The sequence below is a fragment of the Euprymna scolopes genome, chromosome 25 (genome assembly GCF_053919585.1).
Source record: "Euprymna scolopes isolate OS-2025 chromosome 25, ASM5391958v1, whole genome shotgun sequence".
NCBI classification, from domain to species: domain Eukaryota; kingdom Metazoa; phylum Mollusca; class Cephalopoda; order Sepiida; family Sepiolidae; genus Euprymna; species Euprymna scolopes.
In genome coordinates, this window is record NC_136506.1 from 74798370 (window position 1) to 74818766 (window position 20397).

The 20397-nt window shown below is 35.2% G+C and overlaps 1 protein-coding gene across 2 annotated transcripts in view; it reads left to right on the top strand.

Annotated features, from left to right (window-relative positions):
* LOC145247438 (protein FAM78B-like) overlaps positions 1–20397 on the top strand; it is a 183452-nt gene that overhangs the window by 36282 nt on the left and 126773 nt on the right. The window contains exon 1 of one of the 2 annotated variants that reach the window (XM_080109203.1): positions 7372–10394. The exons of the other annotated variant lie outside the window; for it this stretch is intronic. Coding sequence (XP_079965329.1) covers positions 10243–10394 — 152 coding nt within the window. The 5' untranslated portion in view covers positions 7372–10242. Of the gene's footprint in view, positions 1–7371; positions 10395–20397 lie in introns of those variants that run through there. 2 annotated transcript variants of the gene reach the window in all.

A 20397-nucleotide genomic window follows, 5' to 3' on the forward strand; every position in this document is an offset into this window, starting at 1 on the left:
GATACCTTCATCGCCTTTGTCGATACCTTCATCTCCTTTGTCGATACCTTCATCTCCTTTGTCGATACCTTCATCTCCTTTGTCGATACCTTCATCGCCTTTGTCGATACCTTTATCGCCTTTGTCGATACCTTCATCTCCTTTGTCGATACCTTCATCTCCTTTGTCGATACCTTCATCGCCTTTGTCGATACCTTCATCGCCTTTGTCGATACCTTCATCTCCTTTGTCGATACCTTCATCTCCTTTGTCGATACCTTCATCTCCTTTGTCGATACCTTCATCGCCTTTGTCGATACCTTCATCTCCTTTGTCGATACCTTCATCGCCTTTGTCGATACCTTCATCGCCTTTGTCGATACCTTCATCGCCTTTGTCGATACCTTCATCTCCTTTGTCGATACCTTCATCGCCTTTGTCGATACCTTCATCTCCTTTGTCGATACCTTCATCTCCTTTGTCGATACCTTCATCGCCTTTGTCGATACCTTCATCGCCTTTGTCGATACCTTCATCGCCTTTGTCGATACCTTCATCGCCTTTGTCGATACCTTCATCGCCTTTGTCGATACCTTCATCGCCTTTGTCGATACCTTCATCGCCTTTGTCGATACCTTCATCGCCTTTATCTTTATTGTTTTCGTCTGTATCGTCTTTGTATTTATCTTTATATTTATCATCTTTGTCGTCTTTCTTTTTGTTTGCATAGTCTTTGTGTCGTCTTTGTCTTTATCGTCCTTTTCTATATCATCTTTGTCTATATTTATCGTCTTTGTCTATATCGTCTTTTACTTTGTCGTCTTTGTCTTTATCGTCCTTGTCTTTGTATCGTCTTTGTCATCTTTGTATCGTCTTTTTCATTTTCATCTATATCTTTATCTATATCTTTATCTATATCTTCTTTGTCTATATCGCCTTTGTCGCCTCTCATCCTTCAAATTCAGGATCTCAGCTTACTTTGTCATGCGACCCTTCTCATTAGGTTTTGTCGTCGATCTGTTGTTTGAAACGGTTCATTGGCGATCTTTCTCAAGATCTCTCTCCCCCTCTCTTTCTCTCAAATTTTTGCCCGAACAGCCAGTGTCCCACAAATATATCTACTCTCGTTCAGAAATCCTAGATGTCCAATTGTTCCTCAGCTTATTACCGGGAACTGGCTCTGTCAACTTTTTCGTCAGCGTACATTCTCCATCGTTATGCGACCAACCAGAAAGTTAACAAATAATTGGCATTGCTTTACATAAGACAATCGGTCAGTTGCTTTCATACTGCTCTTTAATTCTTAGCTAATCTTTCCCGGTGGTCCTGATTCGAGTTGTAAAGGTGAGGCAGTCCATAGTAACACATTTTTTACACTTAAGAAATTACTTCACTCGGACCTATTTAGTGTAAGTCCGATAGCATATGGAAAGGGGCAGATTCTGAAGTAATTTCGATAATTGTGCATAAAACCAGATCCCAAGTTTAAAAGATGGCGACAGGTCTGTCAATTGAGGTATGAAAGCACAAAATGGATACAATACTTCCGCTATTCTTCAAAGCTCCATCGTTATGCGACCACCCAGAAAGTTAACAAATAATTGGCATTGCTTTACATAGCACAATTAGTCAGTTGCTTTCATACTGCTCTTTAATTCATTAAACCCGTTGCCAAGGTGGGATCCTTCTATCGACTCAGTCGATATCTCACTGATGCAATTCTCTATCTATATAAGAGCCAGGTACATTCAAGGATGGAGTATTGTTGCCACATTTAGGCAGGGGCTGCTAGAAAGGACTTATCCTGCCTTGATAGAGTTCAAAATAGACTTCGTAACCTCTTAGGGGATATCCTTTTCTCTATCCTGCAACCTCTTTCTCACAGAAGAGATGTTGCGAATTTGTCTCTGCTTTATCGTTGTTTTCATGGCAAGTGCTCGACCGAACTTCAATCTATGGTCCCCCCTTGCCAAACTTTCGCAAGAAACACCTGTCTAGCAGAGAACACTATCAATAATTTCACCCACTCTTTATTTATGCCTAAACCTAAACGTAGATTCCATGAACAAAGCTTCTTTCTTAGAACTGCACACCTATGGAATTATCTTCCGTTTTCCTGCTTTCCAGCTGACTACAATATAGTTGTCTTAAAGTCTAACGTAAACAAGTTTTGACGAGTCGTTTCATATAAGTTAACAAATTTACCGAATTTCCATTACTAACGATTACTATATTGTTCAATTGTCTACTGGGCACTCTTTAACTCTTATCCTTGAGTGGCCTCTTGGCCTTGATAATGTGGTGATGCCTATGTAAAAAACAAAAAAAAAAATACTTATATATTTGGGCAAAATATTAAGATTTCTTTTGTTAATATATTTTTTTCTAACATATTTACTTTTTTTTTTTCAAATATAGTTACGTTTTCTTTTTTAAATTTACTATATTTAAATGTACTTTATTTAAATGTACTTTATTTAAATGTACTTTATTTAAATGTACTTTATTTAAATGTACTTTATTTAAATGTACTTTATTTAAATGTACTTTATTTAAATGTACTTTGTACTTTATTTAAATGTACTTTATTTAAATGTACTTTATTTAAATGTACTTTATTTAAGTGTACTTTATTTAAGTGTACTTTATTTAAGTGTTCTTTATTTAAATGTACTTTATTTAAATGTACTTTATTTAAATGTACTTTATTTAAATGTACTTTATTTAAATGTACTTTATTTAAATGTACTTTATTTAAATGTACTTTATTTAAATGTACTTTGTACTTTATTTAAATGTACTTTATTTAAATGTACTTTATTTAAATGTACTTTATTTAAGTGTACTTTATTTAAGTGTACTTTATTTAAGTGTTCTTTATTTAAATGTACTTTATTTAAATGTACTTTATTTAAATGTACTTTATTTAAATGTACTTTATTTAAATGTACTTTATTTAAATGTACTTTATTTAAATGTACTTTATTTAAATGTACTTTATTTAAATGTTCTTTATTTAAATGTACTTTATTTAAATGTACTTTATTTAAATGTTCTTTATTTAAATGTACTTTATTTAAATGTACTTTATTTAAATGTTCTTTATTTAAATGTTCTTTATTTAAATGTACTTTATTTAAATGTTCTTTATTTAAATGTACTTTATTTAAATGTACTTTATTTAAATGTACTTTATTTAAATGTACTTTATTTAAATGTACTTTATTTAAATGTACTATATTTAAATGTACTTTATTTAAATGTACTTTATTTAAATGTACTATATTTAAATGTACTTTATTTACACCTGCGTAGTCTATTACGACCGTCGCCGATTTCGCATAGAAATATCTAAACAGTTTGACAAAATATAAACATACTTATTTGAAAAAGATATACGATTAAAAACACACACACACACACACACACACACACACACACACACACACACACACACACACACACACACACACACACACACACACACGAAATCAATTGTTAAAGATGACTGCTAACATCAATCGACACTAAGTTTACAAATCAAAGATATTCTAAAATCTTAAGCCGCGAGTATATGCTTCTCCTGATGCTTCAGTTCATAAGAACTAAGTTATATGAGAAAACCTAATAAAAACAATGCCCTCTTGAGAAGGGCACTATTAGATAATCGTGATCTCTGCTTATATATAAAAATCACTCTGTGTGTCTGTGTCAGTTCGTTCCCTATGGGCCCCGAAATAGCTGAACCGATTTTTTTTTTAAATTTCACACAAATGTACCCTGTATCTGGGAGTGTTCTTAGATAGGTTTTGTATCGGAATGCCTCCGATAAGTATCGATAATCGGGGAAAAAATATCTGATTAAAGAATGAAGAGTCCAATTTTGATCAAAGTTAACCTCTTATACAGCCTAACGTTACAAGTGCATTTGAGAAGTTTTAGCACCGCACAGGCAGAAGAGTCCAACGTATAAAATCAAGAGTAGGTTCTTTGATAAGATAGAGGCGCGTTCGAAATGAATGTTGCTATTTAGAGCACAACTGAACCATGATGTTTGACTTTTACATTTTAAACTTTAATTCAAGCCATTATATAAAAATAATTCCATAAAATCAATAGTAGGTTCTCTACAGTGCAATGTAGATTACAATGTATTATGGACTAAATCACTGTTGGAGGTTATGTAAAGCTTCCTCTCCGTGCATCCTCTACTAAAGCAAGTACTCAATCTATTTGATTGAAAAATGAGCGATTTTACCGATTTCGATAACAATATATATATATTGGAAGTGTGGAACATTCGTTGGTCCTCATCCAATCCTGGGTAACGTCGGGTCTCTTTGCTAGTATTTTTTAAAATTGACGCATTAAGAACTGAAGACCTGAATTATGAATCTAATCTAATTACTATACACAGCACACTGTGCCCGCAATAATGGAATAGTTAACCTTTGTTTTTATTCCTTTACAATACGTTAATTTATGTATCACGTGGTTGTGCCGTTGCCAAGATGGCTGGAAAAATTGGTTGGATCATTCTATCGCTCCAGAAGATCTCACTTTTGGCGCAATCCTCTACCTGTACAAGAGCCAAATAATACTGTTGCACATCTAGAGAAGAGCTGCTAAGAGTACCCCTTTTTCTTGATAGGGTACAAAACCGTCTTCGAAATCTAGTAGGCGATGACTTTTTGTTCTCCCTACTTACTCTTCCTAACAAAAGAGACGTTGCAAATCTATCGCCTCTCTATGATTAATTCCATGGCTAGTGCTCAACAGATTTTATCTATGCCCCCCATTGTATAACATCCATAAGCACTCGTCTAACTAAAACAACTGCCAACAATCAATAAAAACTGTATACTATAAACGTGGAAATGGAAGACGTCACAAGATGACCATTATTTTTTTGAAGTTGCCCAAAACTACCATTCACTCTTTATGACGTAATTCATTTTCAAATAAATATTTGTAAAAAAAAAAAAAAAAAAAAATAGTATTATCAACTCGTGTAAAAGTTAAGAAATTACATGTTCAGTAATATTTCTTATAAATTATGACCCAACGGGTTACTAAAATTATATTACACACTTCCAATATATATTGTTATCGAAATCGGTAGAATCGTTCATTTTTTAATCAAATAGATTGATTGTCTGCTTTAGTAGAGAATGCACTGAGAGGAAGCTTTACATGACCAGTGATTGTCATATTTGTTCTGCATACAATTTTAGGTATGGAGCCATTAAGCTGAGATGTAGCAATCGTAAAATATTAATATTTATTTCTGTACTAACGGGAGGGGGGTTGCTCGGTCGTAAAATACGCTTAAATATGATATTTTAATTTGTCTGGATTTTGTATATATTATTATAGAGTCGTGATTTCAAAAGTAAAAAAAAAAAAGAAAAGAAAAAAGAAATTGTGCAATCAGCTAGAATCGAAACCGAAAGCAAAACTGTAGCATTCAAAGCTGGTGACGTTACCACTGTACCAACGTGACAAGCATGTGAACTGATTAAAAATAAATTAAGATGAATGTAAAAAAATGTATAACGATTTTCAATTTTGACCCTTTTTTGACCTCTTAAAAACTATTTTAAGCAACTAAAGACCCATAAAACAACGGCCCATAAAAATATCCAATCATTTGAGGCCTTTAGCGCCGCTCTGCCACTTTTAGTTTCGAAAGAGATAGTTTGAAAATATGGAGACACTGACAGACATGGTAAATTTTATAAATTAAACTTATCCAGAACCTGACTCAAGGGCACGTTGACATATTCTGTCAGCTCACAATAAGCAGCTGGATTTGGCGAAAATAAATAAATAAATAAATAAAAAATTAAAAAAAAACAAACACGTGAACACTATCAGACGATAAATTCAAAACACTGAGAACAAAACTTTAGCACAAGAAGTTAAGACTTAAGTTTAATTATATATATTTTCATGTAAATATATTGTAACGTTGTACACTTGTTTTTAACTGTGTCATTACATTTTAACGGACCCAACGTGGTGTAGATTCCGTCGCAAGGAAACAAACAGAAAAAAAAAAAATTAAAAAAAGAACTGGTCGTACTTTTTTTTTTTTTTTTGGACAAAACCTTTATATCTGGTATTTCCAACAACACATTTTTTCTAAATATTTAAACACTTCGTTTTTCCTTCTCCGACTGCGTGTGACTTCTCGTTTTGCTGTAACATCACCCTCGTGTCTCGAATATGTGCTTTTTCGAACACCGGCTACGCCTCGAACAGCACTCCTTTGAACACTCTATCCTTTTTTGAACACGTGTCTTTTCTTTTATCTCTGCCATGACGTCACATTGCTTGGCTTGCTCATTTGCATATGGCTGCTGCTGCTAACCGAGCATTAGCGGCTCTGTTACAATATTAACAGAAAAATCTTTTTTCAACCTATATTTCAAATAAATATATATTTTTTTCTTTTTAGACGAAAACATGGAAACAAGTATAAAGGAAAACAATTTTTTATGGAAACAACTATGATCAAAAACATTTTTTTTTTAAGTATCAGAAAAGTGTTGGTTCCCCCCCCCTTATTAACGAAAACAATTTTTTCGTCTGCTGACAGCCGATTGCTGATTGAATAATCGCGTCGTCCTTTTCCGATGGCTTTTTCGGCAGCTTATCATAAACTGTTGGAAGATGCTGATGCGACCTTGGATCAGGTTCTGGATCAATGCGTTTATTTCTTCATGCGAAGAGGAGTCCCTGCTAGGTGATTGAGCCACACAATAATCAATTTGTTTGCAGGTGCGCTAATTTCATATGTCCTCTGAAGGACTACTTCAGCCACTTCGGAAACTGCGGACAGCAACACTGTGTTCCCTCGTACCGACCAAGAAAGGTTCTCTTCTCCTCTGCTCACATCACCGAACATACATTCTTTCAGGAAAAGTGGCAGCCGACTTTCTAACTTAATCACCTTCTTCACTCGGACACTGTCCAACTTTCTCCAACCTACACCGAACGGTGTAAACTAAAATAGGTACATCTCGTTGTTTGTTTATATAAAGATTTTGTTTCCCTTGCGTCTGACGGCTGTTTTTGTTGCTATAAACAACAGTATTGGTACAGCTGTTGAAACGGACAAAACTGACTTTTTTATTCGACATCTTCCGGTCGTTTACATAAACAGACGGGTGATGCCGAAGCGTCTACCAAATCAAAACTCTCGAGGAACAGACGACAATTTTACTTGTAAATTGAAATTGAGTAAGTCTTCACATTTCCTAAATGAATTCGACAAAAATCGAACTGTTTTTTTTTTTTCAACCCTTACCCTAACCCCAAAACAACCCTAACCTAGTCGATTTTTGTTAGCCTAGTGTTCAAGTACCCCCCCCCCCGAAAAAATGTAAAAAGAATTGTTGCACTGATTATGTTACAAACAAACAAAAACTATTTATCGAATGAAAAATAACTTTCCCATGAAATAAATAACAATAAATATAACTGATTTTATTCGTTAGAAAATAAGTTGTCAGAAATAAAAAATAAATAAAAAAATACGGTGAGGTTTTTTTTTTTTTTTTTTTTTTTTCAGCCCCATTTTGATTTAATGCCGGTGCGTTTTGATTCAGCCTTTTTTTTTTTTTTTTGCTTTTTACGTATTTCAGCGTCGACAAAAGTCAGTTTTGTCTAGTTTAAAAGCTGTACCAGTAGCTCTTCTAGAGGTCATCGGTCTTTCACTTGCTCATTTTTTGTTTTAACTATACTGATGACTGAAAAGGTGGGGTATCTGTTTCCATTATGATTGAGATTTAAATGTCTGCCCTACTCCATATTCGACAGAATGTCACTCTAATATATAAAGAGTAACATGGGCACGAGCGTTTGTGTATGTCCACGAAAGACATTTTGCATCGGCTTCTCGCGTCAGTTAGATTCTGCGAGAAGTTTTCGCATACTTCCCAAATCGTAATATCTCGCATTCGCAAACGACCATCGTCTCTATTTTTTTTTTTTTTTTTGATCGAGTTAAACAAAATTCCCACCGTGCCATCATCTCGGTTGTTTGTCTTTTTCGTATAAACAAAGTGAAACTATTCGAACGCAACTGCCTGGCCTTCGGGCCGGATAGTATCTGTTCTGTAATTGGTCCTTGGTAAATGTAGGGGAACCCCTTCATACTGAGACAATTACTATTTATTTGGATGCTGCCAGAGTGCCCCCTTTTTGGGGAAGCTGCTTTTCCCACCACATTAAAAACGACCTTGTGTCTAATTTGCTTCCGTGGAAGGTTTAAAAGCAACGCCATTTCTGAAAGTCATCTTTTTTTTTCTTTTTTGATTGACTGTGTTAAATTTGAACGCTTTAGACTTCCGGTCGCGTCATGGAGAAGCGGTAAGACGTTTCTTTCACTTTCTTTTCCGCCTTCGCGTCACGGATTCGACCCTACCTGCCTAATACCACTTTTTTTTTTTTTTTGCTCAACACACACCTCCGCAACGCAGACTAGTCGTTTATAAAAAGGAATTTTACGCACCTTTGTAGATTTTATCCCATCGCTGATGCGTTTGAAGAGCCAGCGGCAGAATGTTGGGTTAATACAATTTCGAGACTTCAATTGCTAAAAGCAGGGGAAAAACCAAATTGCGTGCGTACTGTAAGTTGTCCAACAAATTGTATTCTTACACCATGATATCTAATTGGCCAATGGACGAATCACCCAGTGAGAAGCTTGCTTATTTACACCAAGAGGAAACAGTACATAAAAATATGTGACTGCTATATTACTCCCTGCTTAGGCTTATTCGGTGGTACATGTCTGTTTACATCAAGAGAAAATAGTACATAAAAATATGTCAACAGAATGACAATCTCGTGTCTAATTGAAGAATAATTGTACTTCTGCATTTACTGTCCCGCAGTTTACACGAAATTTATCAGGTGGGCCCAGCTGCTGACGGGAATAGCCGGAAACAGCCGATCGCGAAACGTTAACCCGCTAGGAGAAAATTATGATGATAAACAGGAAAAACATGGAAATACAATAAATAAAATTACAGACATATATCTAAACCCACCCTAACTCTAAACCCTAACCCTAACCTGCGCGATTAAAATTAATTTTTTTTATTTCTTCCAATTTAGTTAAAAAAAAAAAAATGAATAGCCTTCATAGATACATATTAACTAAAAACAGCCAACGCGCTGGTTAAAAAAAATAAAAAATAAAATAAAAATAAAAATATTTGAAGAACGCTCGGCCGACCTTTTCCGGTTATTTCCGTCAGCTGCCAAGCGAGCCCGAGTCAACTTTGTGAAAATCGTGAGTCGGTAAATGCAGAAGCACTAAAATAATTATCCCTGTTGTATCCTCTTCCATTTATGATATGTTAAAGTCTGTATCCTGCAGTCGCGATAAGATTTAAATGCTGATCTATTAATTTTCTGGGCGTACACATTCGTAAAACAATGAAATATATCCTTTATACTATCTCTCCCCGAGCACCAGATGTGATACAATATTGGTTCCACTTGGGGGACATTCAACTCCCACAAAATCTGTATGTGACAAAAATAAGAACGGTTCTAATTCAGAAAGATCCATTATCCGCTCAACATCGAAGCCCGGACACCAGCATCGTGTGCATTTTTTCCTGTACATGAATATTGTGTATAGTAAGAGGAAGGGCGCTAAGAGAAGTAGTGGAAGAAGGCGAAGGATGTAAATAACAAAGAGAGGGAGAGAGAAAGACGAAAGAGAGAGGGTGGGGAAGTTGTATTTTTCCAAAGTTACCAAAAGCTACCATTCTGACGTCATATGTTCTGACGTCACAATTTAGTTGCAACGTATGTTTGTTTGAAAGCAACCGTAACTCGAAATTTCCAAATTTTTTATGAAGACGGTTTCGAGTTTCCAAATATTTCATATAACCACTAATCCAACCGGTCACTCTTGGTCTCGTTATTTAAATGCAGTTCATTCTTTTAAACCTTAATAGTATATTGTGACGTCACAAGACGAAGAAGCTTCATTTTGCGTCACAAAAAAAAAGGAAAAAAAAAAAAAAAAGCCAAATCCAAGATGAAAATATCGATGTTCAGTTTACCGAGTCCAGAACGAAATTTATCACGAGTTGAGACTTAGTAAAACGGGTTGTCCAAACGAATCTCCTGGATTTTCCCCGTTTTCTTTTTTTTTTTTTTTTTTTTTTTTTTTTTTTGTATTCAAACCGCAGATAATCCGGCCGAGAGGAGCTAATAATTTCATGCCTGGGGCCAATCATGAACTACCAAATGTGTATTGGGACCGACCCGATGTCTGATATCGTTCACAAAATACAAGTGCATAACGTCGAAGTAAATATTTCGAGAGAGGCCACACAGATTGACGAAAGTTCAAACACAATCTTTAAGTATCGCACCCCTAATTTTCGGTAAGTTGACGGTGTGCCCCCACCTTTTTATCGCCTCTCCACAAGGATCAGATGTGACACAATGTCGGTTTAATGTGCGGTAATATGGAACTCCCTAAATGGTGCACCCTGTATAAAACAAAAATAAAAATTGCTCTAGTAAGGAATAATATAACAAGAGTATGAAATGAAGACACAAAACTATATATTGGTAGATATATAATTGATCATTTATTTAATAATGGAACACAGGCAAAATTTGGGGGATAGAAGGGACTCTTTATGCCAGGGCATTTTGAAGCCTAATGCTTCTCATCAGAAGAGTAGAGAAGAAGCTAGGTAGCACGGGGAAGATGCAGCGTCTAGCGTAAGGTTATATATAAATATATATATATAATCCCCGTCAACTTATATAGTTAGACTGTATCCATAAATTCCGAAAAACTAAAAATCATTACTACTTCCGGTGCGTGTAGAATATATCCGTCAGTTAGTTTGTCGCGCTTAAATTCAAAGAAATAGCGTTTTAGTTTTCTGTCGTATGAGGTCTGAATGTCCATTTCATCGCTAAACGCGTAGTTTGAATGGACGCATATAAGAAGCTCTCTCTCTGTATGTCGGTCTGTCACATTTAAGTTTGATATATTTCAGAACTAAGCGCGTAGTTTGAATGAACGCAACTGATTTTAGAAACATCCGTTGTTAGTGTTTCCTTTAAAATATGCCACCAAAATTATTTTTTTACTATATTTAAAAACTAGGAAAATGTGATCCGTTGAGTTACCCAATAAGTTCGCGGAAATTGTTTGAATCAATAAAAAGTGCGTTTACCAAGTAAGTTAAATGTAATAGAAAACAAAAAATAAATTAATAAAAATAGCTTATTTCTGCTTGCTATATTTCCTCCCTCCCCCCCCCCTCTCTCTCTCTCTCTCTCTCTCTCTCTCTCTCTCTCTCTCTCTCTCTCTCTCTTCAACAGTGTTAAATAATATTACTGCGTGTGGTGATTTTCCATTTTTACTATAATGGATTATTTCAATTTTTTAATTTTTAATTTTTTAAAATTAATTTCGACTGGGGAGAGAGAATCAAATTTAAATAGAATTTTCATCGATAAATGCACAGATTGAATGGACGCAACTTAAGCATAGTGCGTTTATGTGACTTGCGGCTCTCTGTCTGTCTGTCTGTCTGTCTGTCTCTCTCTGTCTGTCTGTCTGTCTGTCTCTCTCTCTCTCTCTCTCTCTCTCTCTCACACACACACACTCATATATATAAACAAAAAGAAACGGTACTTATGCACTTACCGTGCTGAAATAACGTTATTATTTAGAAAGCCATTCTAAATATGGGAAGGGAGAGCGTTTTGTAATTATTCTGTACTTTCACCTAACAATTAAATTCAAGTTTTATGGTATGTTTTTATTAAACTTAAAGTACTATTTAAAAAAAAAAAAAAAAAAAGCACGGTAACATAAGTGCATAAATACCCCCCAAAAACTTTAACTTCTGCCAATACGCACGATCACTCTATATACAATGACAGAATATTCTACCGCTCCAGAAAGTATCCCCCCCCCCGACGCAATCCTCGACCTATACAAGAGCCAAATGCACCCAAATACTCAGTACTGTTGCCACATCCGGGGAGGAGTTGCTAAAAGTATCCTTTTCTGCCTTGACAGCATATAAAACAGGCTACGAAAGCTTGAGGGTGAGGACCTTTTCGGCCCCTTACCTTTTCTCACAGAAGAGACATTGCCAGTCTCTTTGCTCTATCCTTACTTTTATGGTAGGTGTTCGGCTGAGCTGAACACCCCTCCCCTCTAAAACATTCGCTCCCTTCCGTAAAACATTCGCAACGAAACTACTACAACTACTGTCAAGAAGTTATTCGCAACGAAACTAGCTACAAAAACTGTCAAAAAGTTATCTCGCTCTCAATACGTACCTAAAACTAACTAAAATTCCATGAGTAAATTTCTTTCCTAGAACTGTCCGCCTGTGGGACACAATGCTGTTCGTCTATTTCCCGATCGACTATAACATGGTCATTTTCAAGTCTAATGTAAATAAGTTCTTGAGTCGTGGATTTAGATAATTAAACTATACCCAAGTTCCACCATTACTGATCATCACGGTGTTGTCTTCCTGTCTACCTAACTCATTAACCCTTATCCTAAAGTGGTTCCTGTAACTTCCCTTTCCCCAAACAAAAAAAAAACAACAACAACAAAAAAAAAACTACTCATGTGCAGTTGTTTTTAAAACCGTTATTTTCGTGTCTATTAGCAATCTATCAGAGGGATGATTAACTTCTACACATATGCCAACAGTGTAGCGAGTCTTTGGATCCGAAGATGCGTAGCGAGTTTTTGGATCCGAAGATGCGTAGCGAGTCTTATTCTGTTTATACTTTTAAATGATGTGTTCAGAGAAGATTTATTCTATTGTTTCCCCTGGTTCGTACTTTTCAACACCATTATGGTTGATCTAAACCCTAATTCATTTCATCAAACATTAATCGCACATGAGCATTTATATTCTCACTAGTAATGGGGCGATTCAAATATTTTTTCCTGATTCCAATACAATTACTGATTCTGTTGTAAATTCCCGGTTCCGATACAATTATCGATTTCGATTCTTTTTAAATTTCTAAATATAGAGTTGTTGTTTTGAGGGGGTAGGGATGAGGTCATCACAAACCCCATGTAATATGTGCACATATTATCACTTATGGCTGTGACCTATAGATATTAATTTTACTGGTAGTTTTAAAATCAAATATTTATCATTTCATCATTAATACAAACCATGGAAAATTAAGTAAAAAAAAAAAAAAAAAAAAAAAAAAAGCAACCTAAACGTAGATTCCATGAACAAAGTTTCTTTCTTAGAACTGCACGCCTGTGAAACTGTCTTCAGTTTGCCTGTTTTCCAGCTGACTACAATATGGTTGTCTTCAATTTCAACGTAAACAAGTTTTTGATGGGCCGTTCCACTTAAGTTAACAAATTTACCGAATTTCCATTACTAGCAATTACTATATTGTCTAATTGACTACTGTACACTCTTTAACCCTTATCCTCGGATGGCCCCTTGGCCTTGATAAGTGGTGATGCCTACGTAAAAAAAGCAAATAGAAACAATTAAGAATCATTTTTGGCATCGGAAAATAGGTACAAATTATCCTGGTTTTGATACAGGCTCTGATGCCCCTAAAAGGTTTTTGACTCCTGATTCCGATTAATCATCTCAACATTAGTTCTCACCCATGAACAATCAAGGACCAAATCAAACAAAGTTTTTATACATAAACACACGTATTCTTTATATAATCACCGTTTCTTCATCATCGCCATTTCTTGTCATTTCTTTCAGTGGTCAACGATTTTGAGCCGTCTCCTTAAGTAGTTAATTTCTCCACAATTCCCACCACTAACGATCACTATGCTGTTGCTTTAGTAGCCATAGTACACTCATAAACCCTTAACCTTTAGTGGCCTTCGAGCCTTAATAAGTGGTGACTCCCTTGTTAAAAAAAAAAAAAGACGAGTAAACTACTCCCGCAGGAAAACACAAGGAGATTTTTACTGCATTTCATCAAGGTTCTATTTGCGAGAATTTACTTATGGAGACAGACTAATGTATCTTTATTATTTATTCTTAGGTTATCAACTGTTAAGAAACGGACGATGCACGGACAGTTTCGAGGTACCATTCGCTTAGATGCTCCTACATTATTGGACTATTTTCTGCATACTTCCAACGGAGAGACGGATTTTTAAAACCTTTGTTTCTCTCGCTCACAAAGATGACGTCATATTATATCCTCTATCATTCGACTATATACTTCGTCTAGCGCATTTAACCTTTCCCCTGCCCTATGACCCATCATTCGTTCAGGTCTGAGAACAGTTCTGTTTTACAGATCTGGATTATCTTGACATGTACTAATGTGACCCTTACCAAAATTCACACTAGCTAATTTAACCGCTACTTATTGGCGTAGGGTCCCAAATATATAACGGTTCCTCCAACAAAAATATTGCCACAATTTTCACCGCATCAGTTTCATATGTCCATCCCCTTCAACTCTGCTCAATCTTGTCTCTCTGAAGATATAACATTCACTAATTACATGGAATAATTGTTTTATGATGTCCTTTTTGAATGCGGTAGGCTTATACTCAACAATCTAATATCTACATGTCCAATAAATCATTTTTTTAATGAACAGTAAAATGAAATTTAATCATGGGTGTTTTTTTTTTGTTTTTTGTTTTTTTTACTTTAGTGATGGTGACCTTTTAAATTAAAATAAATCACAGAAAAATATTTTTATTATAAAAATATTTGGTTTACTCCAAAGATTACTTTTTTTGCATTTATAATTTAAATACAATTCCGGGCATATGGCCTTCGCTGCTCGTGCGTATATGGTGTAATCTAGAGGTCCAATTTTCACAATTGTACGCATTAAATTACACTGTATTTCGACAGTAACACATCAAGTGTTGTAGTCTATTGTGTCTGTTTTATCAGTATAAACATGGGACTTTACACATCCCCAAAGAAAATAATCGAATATTGTTAAATCGCGTGAACATGGTGACCATGTCCATTTCGTGAAATTATTCGTTCATCAAGTATTTCTTCTCAGTAAATTGATCGTATCATTTTCAATTTTCAAACGCTCCTCGGGTGTCTATCTTTTCAGATAAATTGTCAAACTAAGCTTAACTCAAAATTACTGATAGCTGCCAAATCTACTATTAAAGAAAATAGTTGTTAATTTAAAGTTCGCCACCTCTCAAAGAAACACCCTGTACGACTCTGAATCCAAACGTAAATCTAATTTATAAAACTGTCTGTCTGTCTGCATCTTTGTCTGTCTTCATATTTTCAAACTCTATCTCTTCCGAAACTAAAAGTCGTAGAGTGGCGCTAGGGGCCTCAAATAATTGGATTTTTTTATGAAACGTTCGTAGCCGGTTAAAATAGTTTTTAAGAGGTCAAAAGGGGCCAAAATTGAAAAAAATCGTTATACAGTTTGTACATCCATCTTAGTTTATTTATAATCAGTTCATATGCGTGTCGCGTTTGTACAGTGGTAACGTCACCAGCTTTGAATGATACGGTTTTGCTTTTGGTTTCGATTCTATGGCATTCAAATACTTTTTGAAAACACGACTATACATTGGGTACAATATCATATGAAATCATCGATAGAGACTAAGCGAGTTTGTTAGTAGGTTTAGTCTATTAGCGTTCATAAAAATTGGATGCACGTACAGCTCCGTGATGATAATGTATCAGAAAAATCGAGCGGTCATATGAAGATTGCTTAAGCAGCATAAGTTGAATGTAAACTCCGCATTAAAACAAGCCATCACATTGACCACAGCCGGTCCCAAGTAACACCACCACGGGGTCCGAGCAAAGTCGGGCATGAATGCTAGTCTTGTATGAAATGAATAGACGTGAGCATTAACCGATCCATAAGGGTTTATCTTTTATTATACACTAGCCTGGGTGCCGGATGTTTGGAGGTGTGTTGAAAAAAAAAAGTGATAGTACGAACCCGTATCGCAAAGGAGGGAAAGAACGTGAACAAACAAAACAAAAAAAAAACGTGACGTCTTTGCCGTTGCGTCCACCGCCAAACCGGAAGTGACGAAAATTTAAATTAATGCTAGTCAATCGAAAAGAGATGACTTTCGAAAATATCGATGAAAAAAAAAGCGACCCCTCCTTGTAGAAAAGTTCCCAGTTGAGGGTAAAATAATTAATATATTTTAGCTAATTTTTCGATATTTGTCGTTTGAAGGGTCGAGCTTCAAAACGATACCAATCTCGTGAAAATCCGTCGCCTCTGTCGAAAATTTTAGGAAGACATACATACATGCATGCATTTAAACAGACAGGTAAGATTTATATTATAGAGTAGCCTGTGTGCCCGGCGTTGCCCGGGTGTTTGGAGGTGTGTGTTAAGCAAAAAGAAAAAAAAGTGCAAACAGCCTCGAACCCGTGCCGCAAAGGCAGAAAAGAATGTGAAAGAAAATCTGACGTCTTAGCCGATGTCTCCATGACGCGACCGGAAGTCAGAAGCATTGGAATTAACCGAAGTCAATCCAAAGGCGACAATGACTTGCTAAAATGTCGGCGAAAAAAATCGACACCTCCTTGTACAAAACGGCCGAGTTTAGGGTGAAGGAATTAATGTTTTTAGCCAATTTTCGATATTTCTCGTCTGAGACGCCAAGCTTCAAAATGATACCGATCTTGTCAGGATCCATCACCTCTGTTGAAAGTGTTTGCGAGACATACACTCATGAGCAAAAAAAAAAAAAAAAAAAAAAATGGGCTAAGAGGGAAAGAAGGAAGAAATCGATTTTTCAATATTTTTCCATGAATTTTTGTTAATTTTAACTGAAAATTTCTATTTTGTAGATCATTATTATGACATATAATAATAAGTGGAAAAATTAATTTTAAAAATGTTAAGACCGTATCTTTGGCAAGGATATAAAAAACCGAATTACAGGATTAAGGTAGTCCAAAATGATTTACAAGCAGATTTTTGATATTTTAAGAAAAGAAAATGTGAAAACACCTTTTTCTATAGTGAAGCGAATTGGTCAAAGATTAGAAGTCGAACGCTTGGTAAAAGGGAAATCTGTATCTGGTTGCCCTAGAGCATCCACTTTGAAGGACGATAACAAGCTTAAATTAACTGTTTTGCAGGATCGGAACAAAACTTATGTTGATAATAGCAAAGAATTCAAAAGAGGGGCTGGAAATTCTCTTTCTAGATATACAATATGTAGACGAATGAAAGAAATGGGATTTTCCTCTAAAAATGTGCAAAGAAGCCACTTTTATCTAAGAAGAACATCAATGAGAAAAGATTTTTCTCAGGTTATGCCAAGAAAGATACAGACTGGTTCAGGAATGTTTTCTAGCTAGATGAATCAAGATTTTGTCCTGTTAGAGATGCTCCCGATGCTCCCGAACGGTGCAATCGAAGAACTGGAGAAAGATTTTCACCAAGTTGCATAAAATCGACAGTTAAACACGGGAATGGAGGGATAATGGTATGAGGAACTTTTACTACAACAGGAGTTGGGGAACTTATTATATGTGAGAAGTCAATCAATGCAAAGGAATACATTCGAATATTAGAAACAGGACTGTTACTAAGCATCCAGAAGCTGGGAATATCCCAGAACATTATTTTTCAACATGATAATGCCCCTGCACACACTGCTAAAGTCACAAAAAAACGGTTTCCTGATAATTCAATTGATGTGATATTTTGGCCAGGTCAAAGCCCCGATTTAAACCCAATCGAGAATATTTGGTCCATAATATCTTGTGCATTGGATGGAAGAACTTTTTCGAACAATGACAAACTGTGGGAAGCTGTGCAAAGCGAATGGAATAGCATCTCCTCTTCAGTGTTCCACTTTGGTTGAGAGCATGTTTAAAAGGATTGATCTTTTTAAAGAAATCAAAAGGGAATGCGATTCCATCCTAAGCATTTATTAAAGTAAATGTCTTGTTCTGTGTTAGTCTCGTTTAAGTTTCTTTGTTCAATATAGCTTTTAGTGCAATAAAATGTATAAAAATTTTTTGGCCCATTTTTTTGCTCACGAGTGGACATACAAACATGCATGGATGCGTACATACATACATACCTGCATTTAAATAGACAGGTGAGATTTATATTATAGATTATACGGAAGCCGAGTTAATCGACGCTCGTTTCCCTAAAGCTATGTTCTCTATAGCCACTTTCTCTGTCTTTCTTTATTTTATCGTTATTTTCATAATAGAGGTTCAACGGGGCTCCTATCTGTAGCCGCCCCCCCCCCCCGTAAAAATCACAAAAGAAACTCATCTATTTACCACTATTATTAATAATTTCCCTTTCTACCACTCTGCACCTGAAAATAAACGGAGCTTCTATGAGCAAATTTCTTTCTTACGACTTTTCGTCTGTACACTACAATACCACAAAGCTGCTACCCAGCTAACTACAACATAGTCATTTTCAAGTCTGATGTAAAAAAATATTTTAGAATCTGATTAAGATTTTTTTTTTTTCTGATGCAAAAAGTGTAATCGAATCGATGGTCCAATAACCCTACAAAAATAAACTGACTAAACGTCAATTTCTATCTTAGAGTCATTATAGAATCGTCTTTAACCTTTTTTAAGTAAGACATCGTATTCAGATAGTAATCTTAGTAGTCTTAGCTTTCCTGTAAATGACGGTTATACTATTTATGTATGACAAATTAAGGCATGACAAATGCGTGACAAAGCAAGGTAACTGCTCCTGCTGATTATCTATTTGTGTGATATTTATCACGATAAAGTGCACCTGCTGGTTTTTTTTTTTTCGTTAAACATTCTCATAAAATTAAGTTTTTTTTTTGTTTTTTTTTCAGACCTTAGAGAATTATTTCAAAACTAGACTACCCGTGACTCGTTGGGTCAGTATGTTATATTAGCTATGGAATTCATGTATGAGCGTGACACTTGTGACGTAAAGAAAATAGTTTTTTTTTTTTTGACACAACAGAAACATTTCTATGGAAGTATATTCAAATGAAAAATATGGACGGATCACTCATACATGAAAAAAAAAATCCTCCCTATTCGTGTAAATTTGCCTATTTTTCCGAATAATCGCTCAAAAATCGAAAATTAAACATGATTTTCCTACGAATCGAACACCAACGAAAGTCATAACAGCAAAAACGCACATGAACCTACCGATGAGGAATATAAGAATGAAAAACCCATATTGGAATCCGTCAACCAAGTTATAGAAACTTAAAATCTAAAAAAAAAAATAATTAATAAAACCTGAAGCAAAAAAAAAACCCTAAATAAATAAAATAAAATAAAACTAATATTGAAACAGATTAGTAAATGTGTCAACAAATTCACCGTTCTCACACAACTATTTTGTATCTAGAAATGTAAACAAAAAATAAAAAAGAAGGAAGGAAAAGGGACAGATAGAGAGTAGTAGTAATCTTGGCTTTACTACAATTGTTCTTATGTTTGTCAATGGGTTAAAGTTGTTTAGTTGTAAGAAAATAGCGACAGTATAGTTGTTATAAAGAATAGTTGCAAAACACCCCCCACTCTTCCCATGTTAATAATTTCGAAATAATAACATTAATATTTCAGTGCGCAGGTCAAAATCTGCAAAAGAAGTGATTTGTGTTTATTTTTTTACGTTGTTATGGGTTAATGTTTATGAGCAGTCGGATGTCGTAAACCGGAAAGTGGGTTACATCACTCGTTACAAGGTCATTTGAGTTTTATAATTATATAGATATCAGACTGACAAGAAAGTTCTTGCAGCTTTTAACTTTTAAATTCAGATGAACATGTATATCTCTGCTCAAAGAAAATTTATTGACTGAAATCAGCACCATCAGAATATTTACGGATTTGTTCCTAGTCTAGGAGTAACGGAACACCGCAAAAATATAATGAAAAATAAGAGTAAAAAAAAAAGATAATTTGAAAAGAAAAGAAAATTTTGATTAATAAAGTAAAAGAGAAAGTAAATCAAAATAGTAAAGAAAACGAAATGTCTAATAAGCTGTTTATAATCGATAATGTAAGGGAGATAACACTTTTATATGGAAGTTACCACTTATCAAGGCCTGGAGACCACTCGGGGATAAGAGTTATTGTGTGTACAGTAATCAATGGGACAATATCGTAGTAATCGTTAGTAATGGAGATCTGATAAAGTGTCTTACTTAAGGGGGCGGTTTATCAGGAATTTGTTTATGTTGGACTTGAAGACATCCAAATTGTAGTCAGGTGGGAAACAGGTAAACGGAAGAGAGTTCCACAGGCGTACACTTCTAAAAAAGAAGCTTTGTTCATGGAATCTACGTTTTGATAGATAAAAAGTGGGGGAAATTACTGACAGTGGTTTCAGCTAGATGGGTGTTTTTCATGAAAGGTTGGTGAGGGGGGACCAGAG